The following is a 21674-nucleotide window of genomic DNA, read 5'->3' on the forward strand; positions in this document are numbered from 1 at the left end:
ATAGTTTAAAACTTTTGCAGAATTTTGACAACAAATTTAGGAACGTTGCCAAGATCATACCTCGAGTTCATGAACAATTAATAAAAATGTTTACACTTACCAACATGTTTTGTTGAAGACATGTTGTACATCTTGTACTGCAACTTTAAATGAAAATAACGCCTTCCTGCCTCGCTTAAATAGTGCTTGCGAAGCGATCCCCTCTTTTGGTGATAGAAACCTCTCCTTCACCTGAATGATTCCTGTTATTAAATTTAAGTCCGCTTGTCGTTAACTTATCATAATTTTTAACAATTGCGTTTGAATTTTATATTTCTAATTTGATATTTATCTGACAGATTTAATATGAACCTTTTTTAAGTTCAGGTGAAGAAAATTTTTCGCAGTTCTAACTGTTTACGTTTTCCTAAAACTCAAAATTACGAAATGAAATTCGTTTTTCAACAAAATTTAATGCATATACTTATATATATTTCTTGGAAAAACTCAATCCTGTCGGTCCTCACCCACATTACCTATTATCTTAATAGATTTTAGGTCGCTTGAAAATTTTTGAATAAAGCAATGTAGGAGGGCAATAATTGTTCTTAATTTTAAAATTTTAGAGTCGTTCGCAGAAAATTGCCTTTTGTGCTTGCCGCGATTCAACTAAGAATATTCTCTTTGAAAAATATAACGGACTTCACTTTAATTACTTTTGCCGTATTTAGAGGGGTTGTAGAAGGAAATTGGAGGATTTATTATCCGTTCACGATTTTTATATAGTAGGGTTGGCCATGAAAATCTAGTGAGTTTGTTGGTATTCGATGCAGAAGAATAAAAATTCCCTGAACTTTTTTCGTTAGGTTATGTGTTATTGAATTAAAGGTTAAAAAATATGCCAGAAATATAAACAAAGTTGCCGGTACTTTCAGTCTTCAGTAGCAATGACCAAGTTAACGGCATCCATTTCTTAGATAGCATAAAACTTTACGCTATTTAAAACAGTTATTCGGCTTTTTGTAAGTGTTTATTTCATATGTAAGGAACACTAAAATTTCACTTAAACATTGTTTTTATATGAATGGGGGTTCTACATACGACGATTGTCGCATGGCACATTTAGCATCTCATCTTTAATTCTCAATCATCAGTTCGTTCTGCTCGCACACTCTTCTTAGAAATGGAAATTTCGATCTTTGTGAACAGCCTATTTCCATATCTTCCAACTTTTTTTCACTTTTCTAAGATTATTAAAAGGGTTGGTAAAACTTGCTCTAGTGCTTTGATGGGTTTAGCTCTTCTGAAACATTTTTCCGGTCGCTAGACGAGGTATAACATTTTTTTGGTTTTTTGTATGAAAAAATGATATTAATATAGATGTATCATACATCAAACTACAGCTTTTTTCATATTCTAGAGCACAGAGACCAGTTCAATTAACTAAAAAAATATGGCTGAGAAATATCGTAAAAAAAGCACCATTGTATGTTTTCTTTTCAAGTTTTTTAAGTCATAACCATCATAGAATCGCTTGAAAATTCGCACATGGATAAAACATCACTTTATACAGGGCGCAGAGTCATTAAATGTTTGTTAACGGTACAATTTGTTTAAATAATAATGTGTTTATTAAAATCAAAATACGAGTATACCACAAATTAATGCAAAATACGTCGAATGATTTTAACAGGAATATCAGAGAAAATTAATGATCTATTGGTTAGTAGAGTTTTTAACAAAAACTAACAATTATTGAAAGAAATGGATATCAATTCGACAGAATTTGAGCAGTTAGTTCAGTACTTTGCCGATAGGAGCGCCACTAAAATTTACGGAAGCGACTTTCCAGGTAAAACCCTTATCGCCTGCTCTACCATAAGCTAATTGTTAGAGTTCTCGGCTGATTTTTTTAATTTATGGCAAGGAACTCAGTTTTATAACAAGCCGCCAGGACCGGCCGTAGTAATCTATTGTTAAGGAATTTAACTTTTACGCAATGAGGTACTATCATAAAACCGAATTAAAACTGGGGAACTATAATATTTTTACTCCACTCAGGATCCTGAATTCAATACACATGATTACTAATAATTCATTGTAATATTATTGTTAATTAATAAAACTAATAAACATATTTATAATAATAATAAAAAATATATAAAATACAGCTTTTGTTTAACACGTATAAGTAGCTAAGTCTATCTACTACTTAGGGTAAATGTGTACAAGAGTGCGAATATGTATAAGAGTACGCAGTGATGATTTCTGCTTATTAGTGCCATCTGGGTAAGATGAAGTTATACCATTCAGAATTTAATGCTAAACCTGAGATAAAGGTGCAAAAGTGACCTGAATATAGTTTATAGTTTGGTCGTACTGACGATTTTATGTTCACACGTTGTGTGGATGTAATTTTTACCGCTCATAGTTTTAGTTTTTTGTAAGGTACGTACCAGGTCTTTTATTTTACAGTAATAATTTTCATTAGTTGTAACTTTTAAGGTCTCGTTATACACTACCAGTTTTATATTTTCTATCCATCAAAAGCTTTTAACTTTGAAAACATTAGGTTATTTACAAATGTACAAGAGTGCGCAGAGAGGTATTGTATAAGAGTGGGCATTGCTTTCAATACGTAGTCTAATAGTCTTGGAGATACATATCATACGATAATGAATTATTTAACTCTACTACTTTGTACTGCTTTTCAAGTTGTGTGGTGGTGGTTATGGTGATTTTTTTTTATTTTTACTTCCTGAGCATGTTGTAATCGAGTCCGTCGACCGACTCTCTATTTTTACGTTTTCTCGACTTTTCAAGACTCCTAGAGTACGAAGAAATAGATCTCCCGTTTTATGTGTAGTCTGTAGTCACTTATTCCCATTTATTTTCACCTTAGAAACAAATATTTTTTCATAAAATGTAATGCGCACTCATAAGCGTTCAAATGCGCACTCTTGTGCAATGAACTGTCTAAGAGTGCGCATTTACACATCTTGACAAAAATTGAAATTACTCTTAAAATATAGTGATCTTGGGACGTACAATTAAATACATCTGATCTCTAAACATGTATATAACGAACCCATATCATAAAATTTGTCTATCCAAAAAAATTAAAAAGTTGTTGACAGTTTTACACTAAGTGCGTACTCTTGTACACATTTACCCTATCCCAGAAAGGAGGTGTTTTAAAAAAGCCCTACGCCCAGTAACTTCTCCCTTCATTGTTTACTCGAAAAAAGTGCTCGTATATGTTTTCATTTGCCGAGAGATCATTTTCAAAATATATTTATAATAAAAATATGCAAGTCTTGGTGATGAAAAATGTACTCCTAATAAATTATTAAAGTACATAAAAAAATAGAAACAAATTTTATTTATTTTAAAAAAATCTCTCGCAAAGGCAGGTTCCTCTTTCTTCTTAAATCAATTATTTCGGGCAATAATGCGCCAAAGTAAAATCTGCCAAGTTTATCTGCAATCTTTTTACGTTTATTTCTTCGTCTTTATACATTTTTTCTATATTTATTCCTTTGGGTGTCCATACAACAAAATAAACTTGTGAAATACCCGTAACAAGCATTTGCCCATGGACTTGAAAGTAGTAATTATGATTTTTTTTTTAGTTTCAATTATCTGTCTGTCAATCTACAAAATGTGATTATTTTTTTTCTAACCGCTTCTTCGGGAGACAAATCTTGCGATTTTGAAGGGCATTTAATTTCGACTAATGCACTCCTATCCTCTAGAACCCTGTTTGGGCTAGCAGCCAAGTAAGGATATTGTTTTGAAAGCCACACCGTTCAGTTTTTATATTTTTATTGATTTCAAAACACTTGACAGCTTTTTCCTCACTTTGCTGTCCATAGTATGTATGACTATTACCTCTAAATGTACTGTACAACAGAGACTCCACAGTTTTAGCTATTGCTGTAGTCGGTCTAAGTTTGTAAATACGTCCAAAATTTGAAGCCGTAACCCTAATTTCTCTTTCTTTTGCCCAAATGTGCCTGTTGCCTAGTGTCTCTTTCAATTTGGTCTAAATTCAAAGATAATTTTCTCAAAAAAAACTCTTTGACTCTCACAAATGTTTCTACATCCATGACAGGATTTTCTAAAAAATATTTAAACCATAATCGCAGTCGGGACCAGCATACGCAAATTTTTTTACGACATATTTTTTTTACGAATATTTTGTCTAAGACGAGCTTGTTTTATAGACGAACAATATTTTTGTTACTATTAAACCAGGACCGTTTTAATCACAATATATTTACTTATCCCCTCTAAAAAATTGATGACGTCACCTCAAAATTTTGCTGAATAAATCCTAACTAAATTGTATAAAATATGATGAGTGTCTTCTTGTGATTTATCATTCCATTCATGTTTTTTGGATTTGCATATACAGGATGACCCCAAAAATTAATGAATGCGTAAATTTATTTTATTGATTTAATCAGGAACTACAGAACCCAATGCTTTGAAATCTTATAAATGTTTTAAGGTTATAAAGAGCATAATAAATTTTTAGTCAAAATATATTAGCTTATCCCCTCCAAAAAATTGATGACGTCAGCTCAAAAGTTTGCCGTATAATCCTATTTAAAATTTACAAAATATGATGAGTCTCTTCTTGTAATTTATCATTCCATTCATATTTTTTGGATTCGGATATACAGGGTGACTCAAAAAATTTAATGAATGCGCAAATTATTTTATTGATTTAATCAGGAACTACAAAACCCAATGCTTTGAAATCTAATGTGAAAAAAAACATAATAGGCATGCAGTCGTCACGTTTCCGATAGCGAGGGAAGTACTGTCTAAACTCATTAGACCAATTTTTTTGATTTTCCCATTTTTCCATTTCTCAATTTTTCAATGTTTCAGTTTGGGATTTTTTCACTGTTCGATTCTTTAATTTTCCTTCCATTTTTAGGTTTTTCAATCTTTCAGCTTTGGAATTTTGGAATATTTCGTTTCTTCAATTTTTCAAATTTTTGATATTGTGTTTTCTCGGTTTTTAAATTTTTCGATATTTTAATTTTTCAGTTTTTAAAGTTTTAAGATTTTAGATTTCTCACTATCTCGACTTTTCGATTTTTCAGTTCCATGATTTTTCAATTTGTCGAATTTTTCAATTTTAGATTTTTTGTTCTCGATCATTCAATTTTCCGAGTTTTCAGGCTTAGATTTTTTTTGTTGTTCAATTCTTGGATTTTTAAAATTTTTGTTTTTTAAATTTTCCTATTTATCAACTTACTGGGATTTCAATGTTTTGATTTCTTGATTGTTCAATTTCTCGATTTTTTTAATTTTTAGATTTTGATACGATTTTTTTTTCAAAAATTTTGTTGCCAAATTTGTCGTTGCAGGTCTTTCCGAAACGTATAATTTGTAAATCAATCCTTTGGTTTTCGCTTGGCAGAAAGTGATGTTTTTAAATTTTGGTCCCCTGTTGATAAAATTTTCGCCACAGTTGATGTTCCCACCTATGAGAAAAAAAATTAAAAAATATTTTGCAGCGTATTTTTACATTACAGAAAAATGTTGGAGACCCTCACAGTTACTTCTCCGAAAGAAAGATCGGACCTGTCTTTTCGAAACTGCAAAAAACATCTTTTTATTGCAATTTTTTGTTGCAGTAAAACTGTTTTAGGCATTTTCTTTTTAAATAATGTCGCAATGATCTCTGACAAAATTAAAACATTTGTTTGCTTGATTAAAGAATTGCGTCTAATAATTCTGATCTAATAAATGAAGTAGAAAAGTGGCAATCCAGCCCAAAGCAAATGTCAATCAGCCTACTGACAGACAAAAAACTAAATCATCAAATCAGTTTATCCAACTTAAAGAAAAAATAACAAAGCCTACGTTACTATATAAAGATCGTGAATGGATAATAAGTTGATTACGACAAAAATTTACCATTTTAGACATGTTTTAATTTCTTGTTGTCAAGATAAGTCTACACGCACCAAAAAAAAAATGGCACAATGTAGAAATTATACCTTTCTCTTGAAAAAAAATCATTGATAATGTCACAACTTTTACAATTTTGACGTACATTTTTTTAAATATATTTACGTCAAAAGATTTATCGTAAAGCTGTATTGTAATGAGCGTTAGCTGCATTTCTCTTGATTGATTTATGAACTTGAATCGTAATGAACCTTCGAAGTACAGGTAGTGCAATTATAAGGGTTGAAACTTATATCAGTGTCGGTTAAAGATAAACACTGTAATGAACTTTTCCAAGAAACTCCATCCTGGGTAGAGGATTAGTTGAAACCATCGATCAGTTTTAAGCGTCGGTCAGAAATTTCTCTTCGTCACTGCAGCTCAAGCGGAATAATTTCAAGTATTTTTAAAGAGTAGAGTGGGACAAACCATTTCAGTTAAATTCTGTCGTCCACTATTTCTAAATTTTCATGGACATTTTCCAAAGAGCGCGCGCGAAAATGTTTAAACCTGATGAAACTGATTTCTTATTAAAATTGGTTCAAAAACGACGATACGTAACAGTGTGCAACCGAAACGGCTTGGTGTGCACGAAAATAAAGAGCGAAACTTGAGAAAACTTCGCAAAAGAGCTTAATGCCTTGTCAGAATATCCTCCCAAGAGCTCCAAAGTGCTGCGAGAAAAGTGGACGAAAGAAATGCGACGCGCAAATAAGCCGAAGACGAAAAATACGGCGTTACAAAATAAGAATTGTTCTTACACAAAGTAGAACATTACTTTTATTAAAATTTTCCAAATACATATTATGCCATAGTAAAGTTTTTAATAAACTTATTTTTTTTACCAACAATTTTGTAAACCTAATTTGTGAAATTAGAAAATAAACTGATTTTTAACTTTGATTTATATTGTTCTGTATTATTTTAATCTACTTCTTCTTCCACGATGAAGCGAAAGGGCGGCTTTAGTGGCGGCGGCGGCGGCAGCGGTATCTTCATAACTGAAAAACATAAGAAAATATTTAAGTTTTATTCCAAATAGTTTAAAACTTTTGCAGAATTTTGACAACAAATTTAGCAAAGTTGCTAAGATCATACCTCGAGTTCATGAAAAATTAATAAAAATTTTTACACTTACCAACATGTTTTGTTGGAGACATCTTGTAGTAGGTACTTCAACTTTAAGTGAAAATAACGCCTTACTGCTTTTCTTAAATAGTGCTTGCTATGCCATCTCCTCTTTTAATGGTGGAAACCGCTCCCCACCTGAAAATTTCGGCGTTCTAGAAACGAACATCGAATGACTCCTTATATTAAATCTAAATTCAATTTTCGTCAAATTATCATAGTTTTGTACAATTTCGCTTGAATTTTTTTTTTGTAATTTGGTTTTTATTTAATATTCCGATGTATTTTCTCTAATTTTCCACAAAATTCAGGTGAAGATTATTAGGAAATTTTTCTTTTTATTCTTCTCAGTTGTATAGATTGGGTGAAGTTAAACAACTCTTGATGAGATGGCTGTAATTTAGCAGCTAGTTACTGTTTTTTCTTCATATCCAAAGCGTTGTGGTTCAGTCATTACTTTTTTAACTATATCTTATCGGAAGACCCATAGTAAAAAGCAGCGAAGTCTGAATACTGAGAATATTGTGCTGGCGAACAAGTAAGGTTTTTTTTTGTTTTAGGTTTTATCAGATATTTATCTGTTCAGTAAAAAGTTTTCGCCTTTACAGATACAAGTTGATAAATTATCGCTTATAAGCAAGAGTGTAATAAATTTGGCATCTCTTTACATAATTTATTCAGCTTTTTTTTTGGAATGAATTCCGAGAAGAATATTTTTTTGCAATGCATTACAACAATGTGTAACAAAGTTATGAGAAACATAGATTCATGTACACGTTTTTCAAAATCTAGAGATGTTTTACGTCATTATTAATTGTAAAAACAACAAACTTTTTTTAACAACTTTATTGTTATAAGTACATATATCATTCTAAAATTCAGATTCTGAATCAAATTCACCTAGCGAAATAATGAAAGTAGGTATAGATTCGTACGAAAGATTTCCCATATTTTTTTCCCAATCTGCCAAAATAAATTTTTCACAATGTTTACAAAAATTTTGCCACATGCTTGGAGTACATTTAGAAAGCGCCTCAAGCCATAAATTCTCCACCCTATTTTTTAATGAAGGTTGAGAATTTATATGATTGTTGTAATAGTTCTTACAAAATCCCCGCGCCATTTCAATTGGATTATATTGACAATGGTACGGAGGTAATCTAAACATTTGTTTGCTTGATTAAAAAATTGCGTCTAATAATTCTGATCTAATAAATCAAGTAGAAAAGTGGCAATCCAGCCCAAAACAAATGTCAATCAGACTACTGACAGACAAAAAACTAAATCATCAAATCAATTTATCCAAATTAAAGAAAAAATATCAAAGCCTATTGTTAGGTCATAACTGGTTGACCTGACGGAAATTGTGACGATCCGGCTCGAAGGACCAATTGTTAGATCATAAGTGGGTGACCTGACGGAAATTGTGACGATCCGGCTCGAACTACCAAATGTTGGGTCATAAATGGGTGACCCCAACGGTAAGTTTTTGTGTTTGCTCGAAGGACCAGCGGTCACAAATGGGTGACCACAAATGTTGGTCACAATGGATGACCAAAAAATGAAGGGATCACAATGGATGACCAAATGATGTTGATGAAACTATAAATATAGTTTCAGTGAGAGACGAACCTTTCTGCTTCACGGTTTATTCGAATCTTCTAACTATGTACATTTATTTACAAGTGAAGTTGGTGGGTGAGAGGGTGGAGTCTGCTGCACCCCTTCTCCTTCGGTCTACCTGCCTGGAACGAACACCTACTTTACTATATAAAGATCGTGAATGGATAATATATCTGTTTTTGCAACTCATTACAACGATGTGTGACAAAGTTCTGAGAAAATTTATCTACAAAGCAAAGAGGGAAGTGGTAGGTCGGAAGATAAGAGAACTCCAGAAAATATTGGAAATGTTAGACAGATAATGGAGTAAACCCTTAGAGAGTATATACGAGACTTAGCAAGACAAATGGAACTATCGAATGGAATTTGGACATTTTCACCATTCACTGTAATTTAATTTACTTTGTTTTACAAGTTGAACCCATTTTCCTAACTTCACACTTATTTTATTAAAAATTTTATTAAAAAAATTATTGGCCGATTTTGCTTTTACATTTGTCAGTGGTTTGATCACCGACATGCGAAATTCTTTCCAAGGATGACTCCATTACAAATTATGTTACGTATAGGTATAGTAAAAATAAGTGAGTTAAGACAGATATTGGGGTTTTTATTACAAAGAATGCTAACGTATTTCGGTACGCTCTACTAGCATCATCAGAGTAGAGGAACATATAGGAATAAAATTACGTTCTGTATTAATTAATGTTAGTTGGAGAGCTGCCGTTAGTAGCAGCCCTAACGTCGTAATACATAGTCGTAATCAACTCTGATGATGGTACAAGAATGTATCGAAACATGTTAGCATTATTTATTAATAATAACGTTTCCAGTAATATATGATTAAGTTTACTTAAATTTCAATTAACATCTGACAATTTTTTTTTTCGTAAATTATTTGTTCAAAATGTCAGTCTTAATATTTTCCAAAAACTTCTAATTTTTTTATACATTCAACAACATCTCATACTCTAATTTTTTGTATTTTATTCTAAATTTTTCTGGTGACATAAATCAAGCGTTTGAGAATTTTATTTCAGTTATCATAAAGTAAGATAAAAAATTAAACAACGAATAAACGATAAATAGAAAAAAAATATTTGGCATATAAGCAAATACATAATCTGTAATCACACATTAATGGTAATAAAACGCGAACCAAAATTTGTCTAATCATTCCTAAGCATAAATTTATGACGGCAGCTCAACAATTTGTTCAGTAAAGGATATTTAAATTTTATAAAATAATGAACTCCTGTATATGGAGTTTATGAATCCACCTTATTTTCTCGAAAATGTAAGAATGCGGTAATCTCGTACCCGTCTATATTTTATGATAATATAATAATACGTAATTATCATCATAATAATAGCTACTGATTCAAAATAATACTTCGACCCTTTTGCTTCATTGCCGCTTAATTTAGTCCTCTCTTCTATTTTACGGATACAAAATAAATCAAATGTCATTTTCTATTAACACAAATGCAAACTTTGATCTGCTGCCGCTGCGGTTGGTTCCCTGTACGTGCTTAATAGTCGAATTCTTTCGAAATATAAATACAAATAATCGGGAAGTTAAGCACGCATTTTTCGCGTTAGTTGTAAATTTTTAAAGTAAACTACGATTTCGCCATATACCGGGTGTCTGGAAAATGGCGGATTAACTCTTCAGTATGATTTCTTGGTACCAATGGTGACTAAAATCCACCTTTTATTTTTCTTAGGACAATAACCATAACAACCAGTAGTCATTAATCGTTGTGCATATAAGTTAGCTCGTAATGTTTCCAAATTTTGATAATTTTTTGTAAAAGTTAATCATCAGTAGGTACTTGCTAAGATAAAACTGATTTTGGCAATGACATACCCTCTAAGTAGAAAGAGGGTGGGTGGGCGGGGCTAGTAGCTGCCAAGATAAGACTGATTTTGGCAAATGAGATACCTTCCAAGAAAAGAGAGGGTGGGTGGGCGGGTCTAGTATCTGCTAGGATAAGACTAAGAATTTATATGATTGTTGTAATAGTTCTTACAAAATCCCCGCGCCATTTCAATTGGATTATATTGACAATGGTACGGAGGTAATCTAAGAACTTCATGGCCACTTTCTCTTAATGTCTCGTCTACCAAATATCTTTTTTTTCTACTGTTTCTGAAGGATTTAATTAAATCCGACAACTGTTTCTTCGAAAATTTTTTGTCAAATTCAACACTGTGTTTAAAGAGCCATTCCTGCATTTCACATTTTTTACTAGAAAAAGTGGGTGGTTTATCCAACTGAACCGAATGATACGATTGTCTAAAACCACCACACATTTTTGGTTCAACTTTGCCAAAGAAGGAATGAGCTGATTAACCACCCAATTTTGAAAAATTGTCCCGTCCATCGTTTTATGAAAGTCTCTATCGTTATTTTTTTAATTTAAAAAATTGTTACAACCATCCAAGAACCCCTTTGAACAACCCGCGTGGAGAATAGTAAACCTTGATCCTTCACTTTTAATTTTGGTTCGGGATTGCTTTTTAGAGCAGTATCATGCACCCAGCGACGAATGAACGAACCATTTTGATAGATCCATGTTTCATCCAAATACACGAAAGTCAAATTTTCACAAGAATTTAGAAACTGGAAATATGTTCTCAAAAAGGTATTTTTGGCTGCAACGACATGTTTTTGTTAACATAAAATTTTGCGACCATCTACTTCCCTGTGCTTTTAACCCATATATTTTGTATAATGTGGTTCGCCCTCCTTTAAATTCCAACTGTTCCCTAGAATATGCCAAAAGAGTATCTACAGTGAAATATTCGTTTTTTTCATTAAGTTGCCAAATTTGTCGTTGCAGGTCTTTCCGAAACATATAATTTGTAAATAAATCCGTTGGTTTTCGCTTGCCAGATACTGATGTTTTTAAATTGTGGTCCCCTGTTGATAAAATTTTCGCCACAGTTGATGTTCGCACCTATGAGAAAAAAAATTAAAAAATATTTTGCAGCGTATTTTTACACTACAGAAAATATGTTGGAGACCCTCATAGTTATTTCTTCGAAAGAAAGATCGGGCCTGTCTTTTCGAAACTGCAAAAAACATCTTTTTATTGCAATTTTTTGTTTGCAGTAAAAGTATTTTAGGCATTTTCCTTTTAAATAATGTCGCAATGATCTGTGAATCTGTCACAATGACAAATTATCTATGCTGACAAAATTAAAACAATTGTTTGCTTGATTAAAAATTGCGTCTAATAATTCTGATCTAATACGACGGATCTAATAAATGAAGTAGAAAGGTGGCAATTCAGCTCAAAGCAAATGTCAATCAGACAACTGACAGACAAAAAACTAAATCACCAAATCAGTTTATCCAACTTAAAGAAAAAATATCAAAGCCTACTTTACTAAATAAAGTTTTGTAATGAAGTCAAGTACATTTTATCGACTTTTCATGAGTAGGATGTAGTGGATCTCCCGTTTCCGTCTGTCTGTCTGTCTGTCGTTCCGATTTTTTTTTATATGGTTTTGCAGAGTGATTCTTCTGTAAGTATTCTCTGGCTTCATGAGACATTGTGACGACAATCCCAATTTTTTAAATAGTGTCGTATTTTCGGATGAAGTAACATTTTACTTTAACACTAGATTATTGGCCCTTACTTTCTTCACGGAAATTTAACAGCATCAGAACGATATTTAGATCCGCAGTGCTTCCCGATCAAATTGCTACGTTTCCTGATCCAGATAATCCACAAAATTTAGATGGCAGTATTGGTTCCAACAGGATGGGGCACCACCACATTATGGCGTAAATGTATGTTATTTTGGATAATCAATTTGATGGAAGGCGTGGACCAATAAAACGGCCACCTAGATCTCCTAATCTGACACCCCTTGACTTTCTTTACGGGGACATTTAAAAAGTCGTGTTTATATGAACACACCGGATAATTTAGACAACTTGAAAGCATGAAGTCGTCATGAAATAAGTCGTATAACTCTCCAGAGTATTGAAAATTCCGGCAATCGGGTCCACCATCGTCTGGGTTTGTGTCAGTCAATATTTATCATTAAAATCAAATTTATTTTGTTTGTTATTAATTTTCTCATTTTTTTTATTATGCAAGATAAATAAGCTTTGTCAAATAATGCAATCAAAATTATACATTTTTTTTTTAATATACGTCAAAAGATTTATCGTAAACCTGTATTGGAATGAGCGTTAGCTGCATTTCTATTGATTGATTTATGAACTCTAATCGTAATGAACCTTCCAAGTACGGGTAGTGCAACTACAAGGGTTGAAACTTATGTCAGTGTCGGTTAAAGATAAACACTGTAATGAACTTTTCCAAGAAACTCCATCCTGGGTGGAGGATTAGTTGAAACCATCGATCAGTTTTAAGCGTCGGTCAGAAATTTCTTGTCGTCACTGCAGCTCAAGCGGAATAATTTCAAGTATTTTTAAAGAGTAGAGTGGGACAAACCATTTCAGTGTTAAATTCTGTCGTCCACTTATTTTTAAATTATCATGAACATTTTCCAAAGAGCGCGCGCGAAAATGTTTAAACCTGATGAAACTGATTTATTATTAAAATTGGTTCAAAAACGATGATACGTAACAGTGTGCAACCCAACTGGCTTAGTGTCCACGAAAATAAAGAACGAAACTTGAGAAAACCTCGCAAAAGAGCTTAATGCCTTGTCAGCATATCCTCCCAAGAGCTCCAAAGTGCTGCGAGAAAAGTGGACGAAAGAAATGCGACGCGCAAACAAGCCGAAGACGAAAAATACGGCGTTACAAAATAAAAATTGTTCTTACACAAAGTAGAACATTACTTTTATTAAAATTTTCCAAATACATATTATGTCATAGTAAAGTTTTTAATAAACTTATTTTTTTTTACCAACAATTTTGTAAACCTAATTTGTGAAATTAGAAAATAAACTGATTTTTAACTTTGATTTATATTGTTCTGTATTATTTTAATCTACTTCTTCTTCCACGATGAAGCAAAAGGGCGGCTTTAGTGGCGGCGGCGGCGGCAGCGGTATCTTCATAACTGAAAAACATAAGAAAATATTTAAGTTTTATTCCAAATAGTTTAAAACTTTTGCAGAATTTTGACAACAAATTTAGGAACGTTGCTAAGATCATACCTCGAGTTCATGAACAATTAATAAAAATTTTTACACTTACCAACATGTTTTCTTGAAGACATGTTGTTCATCTTGTACTTCAACTTTAAATGAAAATAATGCCTTCCTGACTCCCTTAAATAGTGCTTGCTAAGCCATCCCCTCTTTTAGTGGTAGAACCCCCTCCACCACCTGAATGATTCCACCTGTTATTAAATTTAAGTCCTGTTGTCGTCAACTTATCACAATTTTTAACAATTTCGTTTGAATTTTATTTTTGTAATTTGATATTTATCTGACAGATTTAATATGAATCTTTTTTAAGTTCGGGTGAAGATTGTTAGAACATTTTTCCCAGTTTTAACTGTTTACGTTTTCCTAAATCTCAAATTTATCTCGTTTTTCAACAAAATTTAATGCATAGGTATATTATATAAGTTTGCCAAACAAATAGGTATATAAGGTTTCTGGAGTAATTACCAACCGTTATATTAATACCAAAAAAGTATCAACGAGTAGGTATGTACTTTAAAAAGGACCTTGAAAATCCTAATTTTAGTTCTATTATCCCCTGATTTGTAGGACATGTAGGTAGTTTCGGTACAAATGTTTTCTTTGATATTTGCCGAAGTTTGCCATGGCTTACTAAAAGTAGGTATATTAAAATGTCGTCTCACCACTTTAAGAAACTTTGACTAAAGTTATAAATCATAACGACAGAGAAACCCGTCGGATTTAAGTACCTACTTTACCACAGAAAGTAGGCAAAATACCTCCCTCTGATAACGTTAATGCACCCCATCCTTTTATACCTTCTTTATTTTTATAATAATATCTTTGATCATTCATGAACACTATTATTACTATCAAATTTAAGTTAATTTAATTAAAGACGCTCTGCAGTGGGGTCGTACTCATACTGGCATTTGAGGAATATTAGGTATGTATAAACATTATTGTACAAATAAAGCAGGTCAGTTACTTTATGAGGGGTCTTTAGTAGGTACTTTGGACCGCAACCTGCAATAAAACCATTACGATCCCTTCGCAACACAGGTACCGTTTCAGCCAGAGCCGGACTTCAAATTTTGGAGCGTTCATAACATATTCCAATATTTGGGATTTATGAGTCTGCCTTGATTTCTATCACAATTTGATGTTTCATTTCGTTTATTCCGTTTTTCTCCTGTGATATTTCTAGTTGTAACTTACAAATAATAGACTTTTAAAATAAAGGTGTTTCATTATTGTAATGGGTCGTAGAAAAAATAGTGTATAGGCTCGTGTCTATGTATGATGATTATATACCTACTGAATTTACAATAGCGTCATAAAACCGTTTCATAGAATCGAAATTAATATCACAATCTTTGACATATAAATTGAACATATTACACATAATGAAAATGGGAGATCTTTTTAAAACATTGGATTTCGGCGTGTGACAATAAAAAGTTAAAAATCTACGAGAGTTTAACCGTGGAATAGTGAAGTTAATTTGACGTAAAAGTTGGGTACAATCAATTTTGTTATTCAAAAGCTTAATTAAAAACTGGATTACATTAACAATACGACGAGTATTTAAAGAATTATAATTGAACCTAAGTAGCAACATATTATAATCACACCCTTGTTGAGGATAAATGCCATCTATTAAAAATACTAAATATTTCAAAAATTTGCGTTGAATGGATTCTCACATGGTAATATAAATATTATATATAGGGAACCAGATTAATACACCATATTCTAATCTACTTCTAATTAGCGAATAATAAAGGGCATTTAACGCCAATGTAGAACGAAAATTTTTACAATTTCCATATATAAAGCCATAAATCCTAAATGCTTTTGCCGTAATGTCTTGTATATGCTGTCTAAATGTGAATTTCTCATCAAAAATAATGCCAAGGTCTCTAATTTCCGATTTCCGTACAAGTAAAATGTCGTTTAAAGTGTAATCAAAAAGTAATGCATGAATCTTGCAACAAAAAGAAACAATGAAACATTTGGAAATATTAAGAAAAAGTCGGTTTTTCATGCACCAGATCATTATATTAGCCAAATCTTGTTGTAAATAAATGCAGTCTCTGACGGAAGTGATGCTACGGTAAATTTTTAAGTCATCGGCGAAAAGTTCTTTGTTGGATGCAATGACCTGAGTAATATCGTTGATAAAAAGTAAAAAGAAGATTTGACCCTTGAGGGACCCCAGAAGTTGGTACATAATATCAGGTAGGTGCTCCTTATATTTTACACACTGATTCCGATTTACAAGATATGACCTAATCAAAGAACATAATGCGTCAGAGAACCCGTAACGTTTCAGTTTAGCTAACAGAATGAAGTGGTCAATTTGGTCAAATGCCTTTTGGAAATCTGTATAGACAACGTCGACCTGACCTCGGTTATTGATTACTTCTGCGGTGAATTGACGAAAACATGCTAAATTGGTAACTGTAGATTTTTTTTCCATAAAGCCATGTTGAGAACTAGATGTAAGATTTTTAACAGAGCCATAAATATGTTTATAAAGCATAAATTCGAACACTTTAGAGAAGCAACAAAGGAGAGAAATTGGGCGATAATTCTCTATATTGTACAAATCGCCTTTTTTAAAAACTGGTGAAACACAGTTTCCAGATGTTTGGGAAAGTTGAAGATAGGATGTAGGGGCTTAGCAAGGACGTAACCACATTCTTTAAGAATGAAGCTGGGAGTATTATCAATGTCTTGACTGAAACTATCTTTGCATCTCTTTAGAGCAGCTACAATCTCCTCTTCGGAAATGGATGGAATGAATATATTAGTATTCTAGTCATTAAAAGGAAGATCAAAATTAAGATTATCTACATCTGAATAAATAAAAACACCACTAAAAAATGATGCAAAGGCATTCACAATTGAAGAAGAAGTGGAAAATTCAATGCCGTTATGTTTCACGAGTCCTAGTATACATGAGGAGCCTTTTCGCAGTTGAATGTAAGTCCAGAATTTGCGAGGATGGTTAGTAAATGAGGTTTCAAGTTCAACAATATAGCGTTGATAGGCTTTTTTGATTAGTACTTTGGAACGAGGGCGATAGTGTATAAATAAGTTTTCAAAATATGTAAAATTGAACTTTTTTGCTTTGTTGAACATTTTGGATTTCAGGCGTATGCAGTTTATAATTCCACGATCAAACCAGGGAGGATAGGAAGACAAATTACGTTTGTGGTGTTTCAAAGGGACAGATGCAGACAATCGTGTAACTTTACGTATAGTGTAGAACATACATCACTGACATCATGAATGTTATCCAAGAATGACAAATCAGTTTCAAGGAGCATTCCATAAAGAAGTGGAAAATTCGCTTTCCTAAAGTTGAACAGTTTCGAACTAGTATTTAATAAGAATGGAACAAATTGAGGTTTATCAATCAAAAAATCAATTTCTAATGCCGGATGAAAGGAATCTTCAGCTAGAAGAGGAAAATTAGATTTAGTCACTAAGCAATTAAAACTACTAAATATTAAGTCTAAAATATGATTATGAGAATTAACTATTGTATTATATTGAATGTAATTATGCATTTCCTTAAAATGATTTAAAGCATTCGAAATTTTATTGAAATTCCCAGTAGTAAATGACGAAGTATTGAAGTCACCAAGAAACATAACGTTATAGTGGTGCGTAAAATCTAGGTTATTAAGAATATCTAGAAACAGTTCATAATCATCAAATTTAATTGACGGGGGAATATAAGTAACGAAAATGTATAAATTCTTGAAGTGTAAACGAATTTTGACACCAACAATATCTATAAATGGAGAAATAGTAGAGAAATATGTTGTATCAACTTCAGTGACTGTGAAAATGTTTTTATGGCCAAAACTACACCACCTCTTCTTGTTATTTTTGTTGACATTAAATCTCTGTCTTTACGAAAAACATAATAATCATTAGAAAATAACTCTTCATCACTAATGTCCGCAGTAAGCCAAGATTCAGTTAACCCGATCACATCATAATTTGAAGAAGAAATGTTAGTATAAAAATCAAGAACTTTGGATTTTAAGCCACGTATATTTTGATAATAACAGTGAAAATTGTAAGTGGATGATTCAACTAGTTTTACAAAAATTATTTTGGCTATTCCTTTAACGTAACGAATAACTAAATTTGATTCACCATTATTTAAACGTTCAGAAAGTTGTTTCTTATTTTTCTATTTGGTTGGGTGTTTTGTCAGAAAACATAGAACAGTTTTTATATGGAGCAGAGTTTTTGAGATTTTTGGACAATTTGAGAAGTGTAAAAACATCAGAATCTTACTTCTTTCATGTGTCCTTAAATTTTAAGATTAAATTCCTTGAAAGCGGTCCGTTTAACAATCTACCTGTTCACGTATTAAAACAAATATATAAGGCTGGCGACTAATCTTGATTGACAGTTTTATGCTGGGTGTACTTTTCGAAGTGGTCGGAAATTTTACAGCTGCAATTCCCATAATTGGAGTCATTTGTAAATATCTTTCGTCGTATAGTGAACCAAGAGTTATAAGGTTATATGGCCATCATAAAATCATCCCATTGTGTCGAAGTTAAGTTGTTTACAATAGAAAAGGTTTTAGTTAGTTCGACCGGCTCTTGTGGTTTCCTTCAGGGGCGGCTTTCACTAAATATGAAAATCCACCACTCCACTATTTCTTTACTACCTGCAGCCGCTGAGGGTTCCGAAATAACCACTCGCTTTGAAAGCAGGCCCTGTTAAATATGAGCAAGAAATGTTTAGAAGATGATTTATTGCCAACCGGTAAGCTTAGTGCGAACCACACAAAGGGGGTATTTATTTGCGGTCAACTACTTTTATGATGGCCATATAACCTTATAGGTCTTGGTTCACTATACTTTACCATACCGTAACCATACTTTTCAGTTACGAAAAGTAAGTCGCGAAAAATCGACTATATATTCATGTAAAATCTAGAAATGTTTTACGGCGAAACGACATTATTAATTGTGAAAACAACAAACTTTTTCTAACAGCTTTATTGTTATAGGTACATAAGTATATCAGACTAAATTCTTCTCACATGCGCGGTGATGCGATAGGGCGGCTTTAGCGGCGGCGGCGGCGGCAGCGGCACCTTCATAACTGAAAAACATAAGAAAATTATTAAGTTTTATTCCAAAGAGTTTAAAATTTTTCAGAATTTTGACAATAAATTTAGGAACGTTGCTAAGATCAAACCTCGAATTGAAAAAAGTTAATAAAAATGTTTACACTTGTTAACAAAAAAAGAAAACTATGAAATGTGAATAGTTACCAAAATACGAAAAAAAAGTGAAGTATACCGAAAATGAGTACAAGTAAAGTGTTTTTAAGTTTTAACTTGAGTTAAAGAAAAAGTAAATTACAAATAGTGTACTTACCAATACGTGAAGACATTTTCGAAATAAATTTCGTGATATGGCCAGACGAATGAATTTGCTTTTAAAGCGTTGACTTTCAGTTGAATGAAAATAATGTTGTTGTTGTCTCCTTTAAATAGCAAGCGATCCCCTCTTTTGGGGGTGGCAACAAATCCACCACTCATTTAGAAATCAGTTGAAGTAATTTACAGCGGTCTGAACATCGACTTTTTCCAGGTAAAATTGTCTGCAGGTGGTGCTATTGTAATAATCACCCTTAATTTATTTAAAATGTGTACCATTACTTTGGACGCACATTATTTCTTGGAAAAACTAAACCCTGTCAGTCCTCACCCATTACCTCTTATCTTAATACAGACTTTAAGTAGCTTCAATATTTTTGAATAAAGCGATTTTGAATTGCAATAAATTACTAGCTTCACTAGTTTTAAACTCTTAGGCCCGGTTTTACAAATGTCCGGTTCAACACGAGTTCAACTGAACTTGAGTTCAACTGAACTGAGGTTCAATTCATGCGTCCGTTTTACAAACACCGCTATCGTCCGGTTCAGCTGAACCACAAATTTCCTTAGGTTGGTAGCGCGCACCCGAGAATCTGACAGTTGAGGCCACGTTGGGAGCACGTTGGAAGTGTGTTGTTGTTGTCATCTATGTCATCATGTCACATTATTATAAATTATTTGTGACAAATTCTGCAAAGTAATTAGTTTTTTGCGTTACTGGGGTACGTATATGTGTATATGTAACATTTGCTCGTTAATAGTAGATGATTATGATGGTTTTTAACATTTCGTTTCAGATGAGTAATACACGTGCTCCGAATTTTACAAAATCCGAAGAAAACTTGCTCCTATCTTTAGTAAGCAAGTATAGAAATATTCTGGAGTGTAAATTGTCCAACACTGATGCAAATCAAAAAAAAAAAAAAAAAATCAGTGTTGGAAGAAAATTGAAGTAGAGTTCAATTCTTTATCTGGCCAGACCTTCCGGGATCACAAAGTTTTGAACAAAAAGTACGACAACATTAAGAAGAGGACAACGAAAAAATTTGCTGACGAGAAAGCCTATGTCGGTGGTACTGGGAGAGGGTCACAACAAAGTATTGAGGCCACCGATGTTGATGTGGCTGTAAAAGAAATTCTCGGGGCCAAACCAATGGGGCATAGCAGCGAATTTGATGGCGATTCCGAAACAACCTCTAATAAGTATTTTTATGAATAATATGTATTGTAAAATTAAAATGTTGATGCTTTTCAGCATTCCAAAGTAACAGCGGTATAATCTGTCTGATGACGAAAATGATGGTAAATACTTTTTATCCTTACATACACTTTATTCAGAAATTTTTTACTATTTTTTCTTTATTTCAGATTGTTTTATGCCAAAAGATCAAACCGGAGCAATTTCGAGAGAAGTGCCTGTTATGGATAAAATAAGTGGTCCCAATAAAGAAAGTGGTAAACATTAATAATAATCAAATATGGTTATTTTTGTAGAAAATGGTCAAACTGGGAATTGGGCTAAATACTCCCCCAAAATCTTGAAGCAAAAAAAATTTTCAGCACTCACGCCATATCGTAGAGGTATTATATGTATATATATTTATATTAAAAAATGTTTGACACTTGTCTTAAAACTTTATTAATGTATTGTTTGTATAGGTAAAGGAAACCAGACAAGTGATAATTTAGAGCAATGTGCCGCTGCCAAAGAACTTGTCGAACTAAGTCGAAAGGAATACATCCAAAAGGAGCAAGAGTTTAAATTAAAAGCCATGAAAGAGAAACATGAACTAGAAATGCAAATTATGAGAGACAAAGCTGCACTTGAATTAGAAGTAATAAAGCAGAACACCAAATGAAGATTGAAATATTAATTGCCCAAAAATTTAATATTTTAAATAATAAAACTTAAATAAATAATTACATTACATTTTATTATTTACTGCAACTAAAAACGAAATCAAAAAAAGCAAATGAGTCAAATATTCTCTGATGAACTGGTTCCGTACAAAATTGTTCTGATTATAATTGCCACTATATTCTCCAATGTTTTCAATTAGAACATCGTTCACAAAATTCACTGCTGCTTCTTCTTCTGCGTCCACTGGCGGTTCTTCTTCATTTAAAATAATTGCAATGTTGTGTAAAACTGCTGTTGCCACAACCACTGCCTCTAATTTACACATTTTTAAACGAATTCCAAAAGCCAATGCTGGAAAGCGTCTTTTCCACACCCCAAAACATTAATTATTTGAGAAGCTGTTGCTTTACTAATCCCTATAAAGTCACCAGCAACTTGCAGAAAAGATCCAGTGGCAAGGAAACGTGAAGTCACAAGTAGCATTTGCTCCAGTGATACTGCATGATTTCTTTCTGTTCGCGATGTAATTTGCTCCTGTATTTGTTGCAAAATAAACCGTACGCCAGTCTT

General features: G+C 32.5%; 1 protein-coding gene across 2 annotated transcripts; it reads left to right on the forward strand.

Annotated features, from left to right (window-relative positions):
• Positions 1 to 19681: 19681 nt before the first annotated feature.
• LOC135139889 (uncharacterized) lies at positions 19682 to 21173 on the forward strand. 2 transcript variants are annotated; one of them, XM_064070246.1, is made up of 4 exons: positions 19682 to 19965; positions 20041 to 20545; positions 20612 to 20824; positions 20903 to 21173. In XM_064070246.1, exons 3-4 carry the CDS (start codon positions 20722 to 20724, stop codon positions 21100 to 21102), a joined length of 303 nt encoding a protein of 100 aa, XP_063926316.1. In that variant the 5' UTR covers positions 19682 to 19965; positions 20041 to 20545; positions 20612 to 20721; the 3' UTR covers positions 21103 to 21173. The 2 variants fall into 2 exon arrangements, with proteins under 2 accessions (XP_063926316.1, XP_063926317.1); XM_064070247.1 differs by lacking the exon at positions 19682 to 19965 and having other exon boundaries at positions 20487 to 20545; positions 20630 to 20824.
• The last annotated feature ends 501 nt before the right edge of the window (positions 21174 to 21674 follow it).

The sequence above is a fragment of the Zophobas morio genome, unplaced genomic scaffold, assembly GCF_036711695.1.
Source record: "Zophobas morio isolate AGI-343-1 ecotype UQ-CSIRO unplaced genomic scaffold, CSIRO_AGI_Zmor_V1 ptg000038l, whole genome shotgun sequence".
NCBI classification, from domain to species: domain Eukaryota; kingdom Metazoa; phylum Arthropoda; class Insecta; order Coleoptera; family Tenebrionidae; genus Zophobas; species Zophobas morio.

Coding starts and splice junctions, on each gene's coding strand:
- LOC135139889 (XM_064070246.1), top strand. CDS start 20,722: ATGGTTATTTTTGTAGAAAATGGTCAAACTGGGAATTGGGCTAAATAC. Junction 20,825..20,902: donor ACTCACGCCATATCGTAGAG/GTATTATATGTA, acceptor TTGTTTGTATAG/GTAAAGGAAACCAGACAAGT.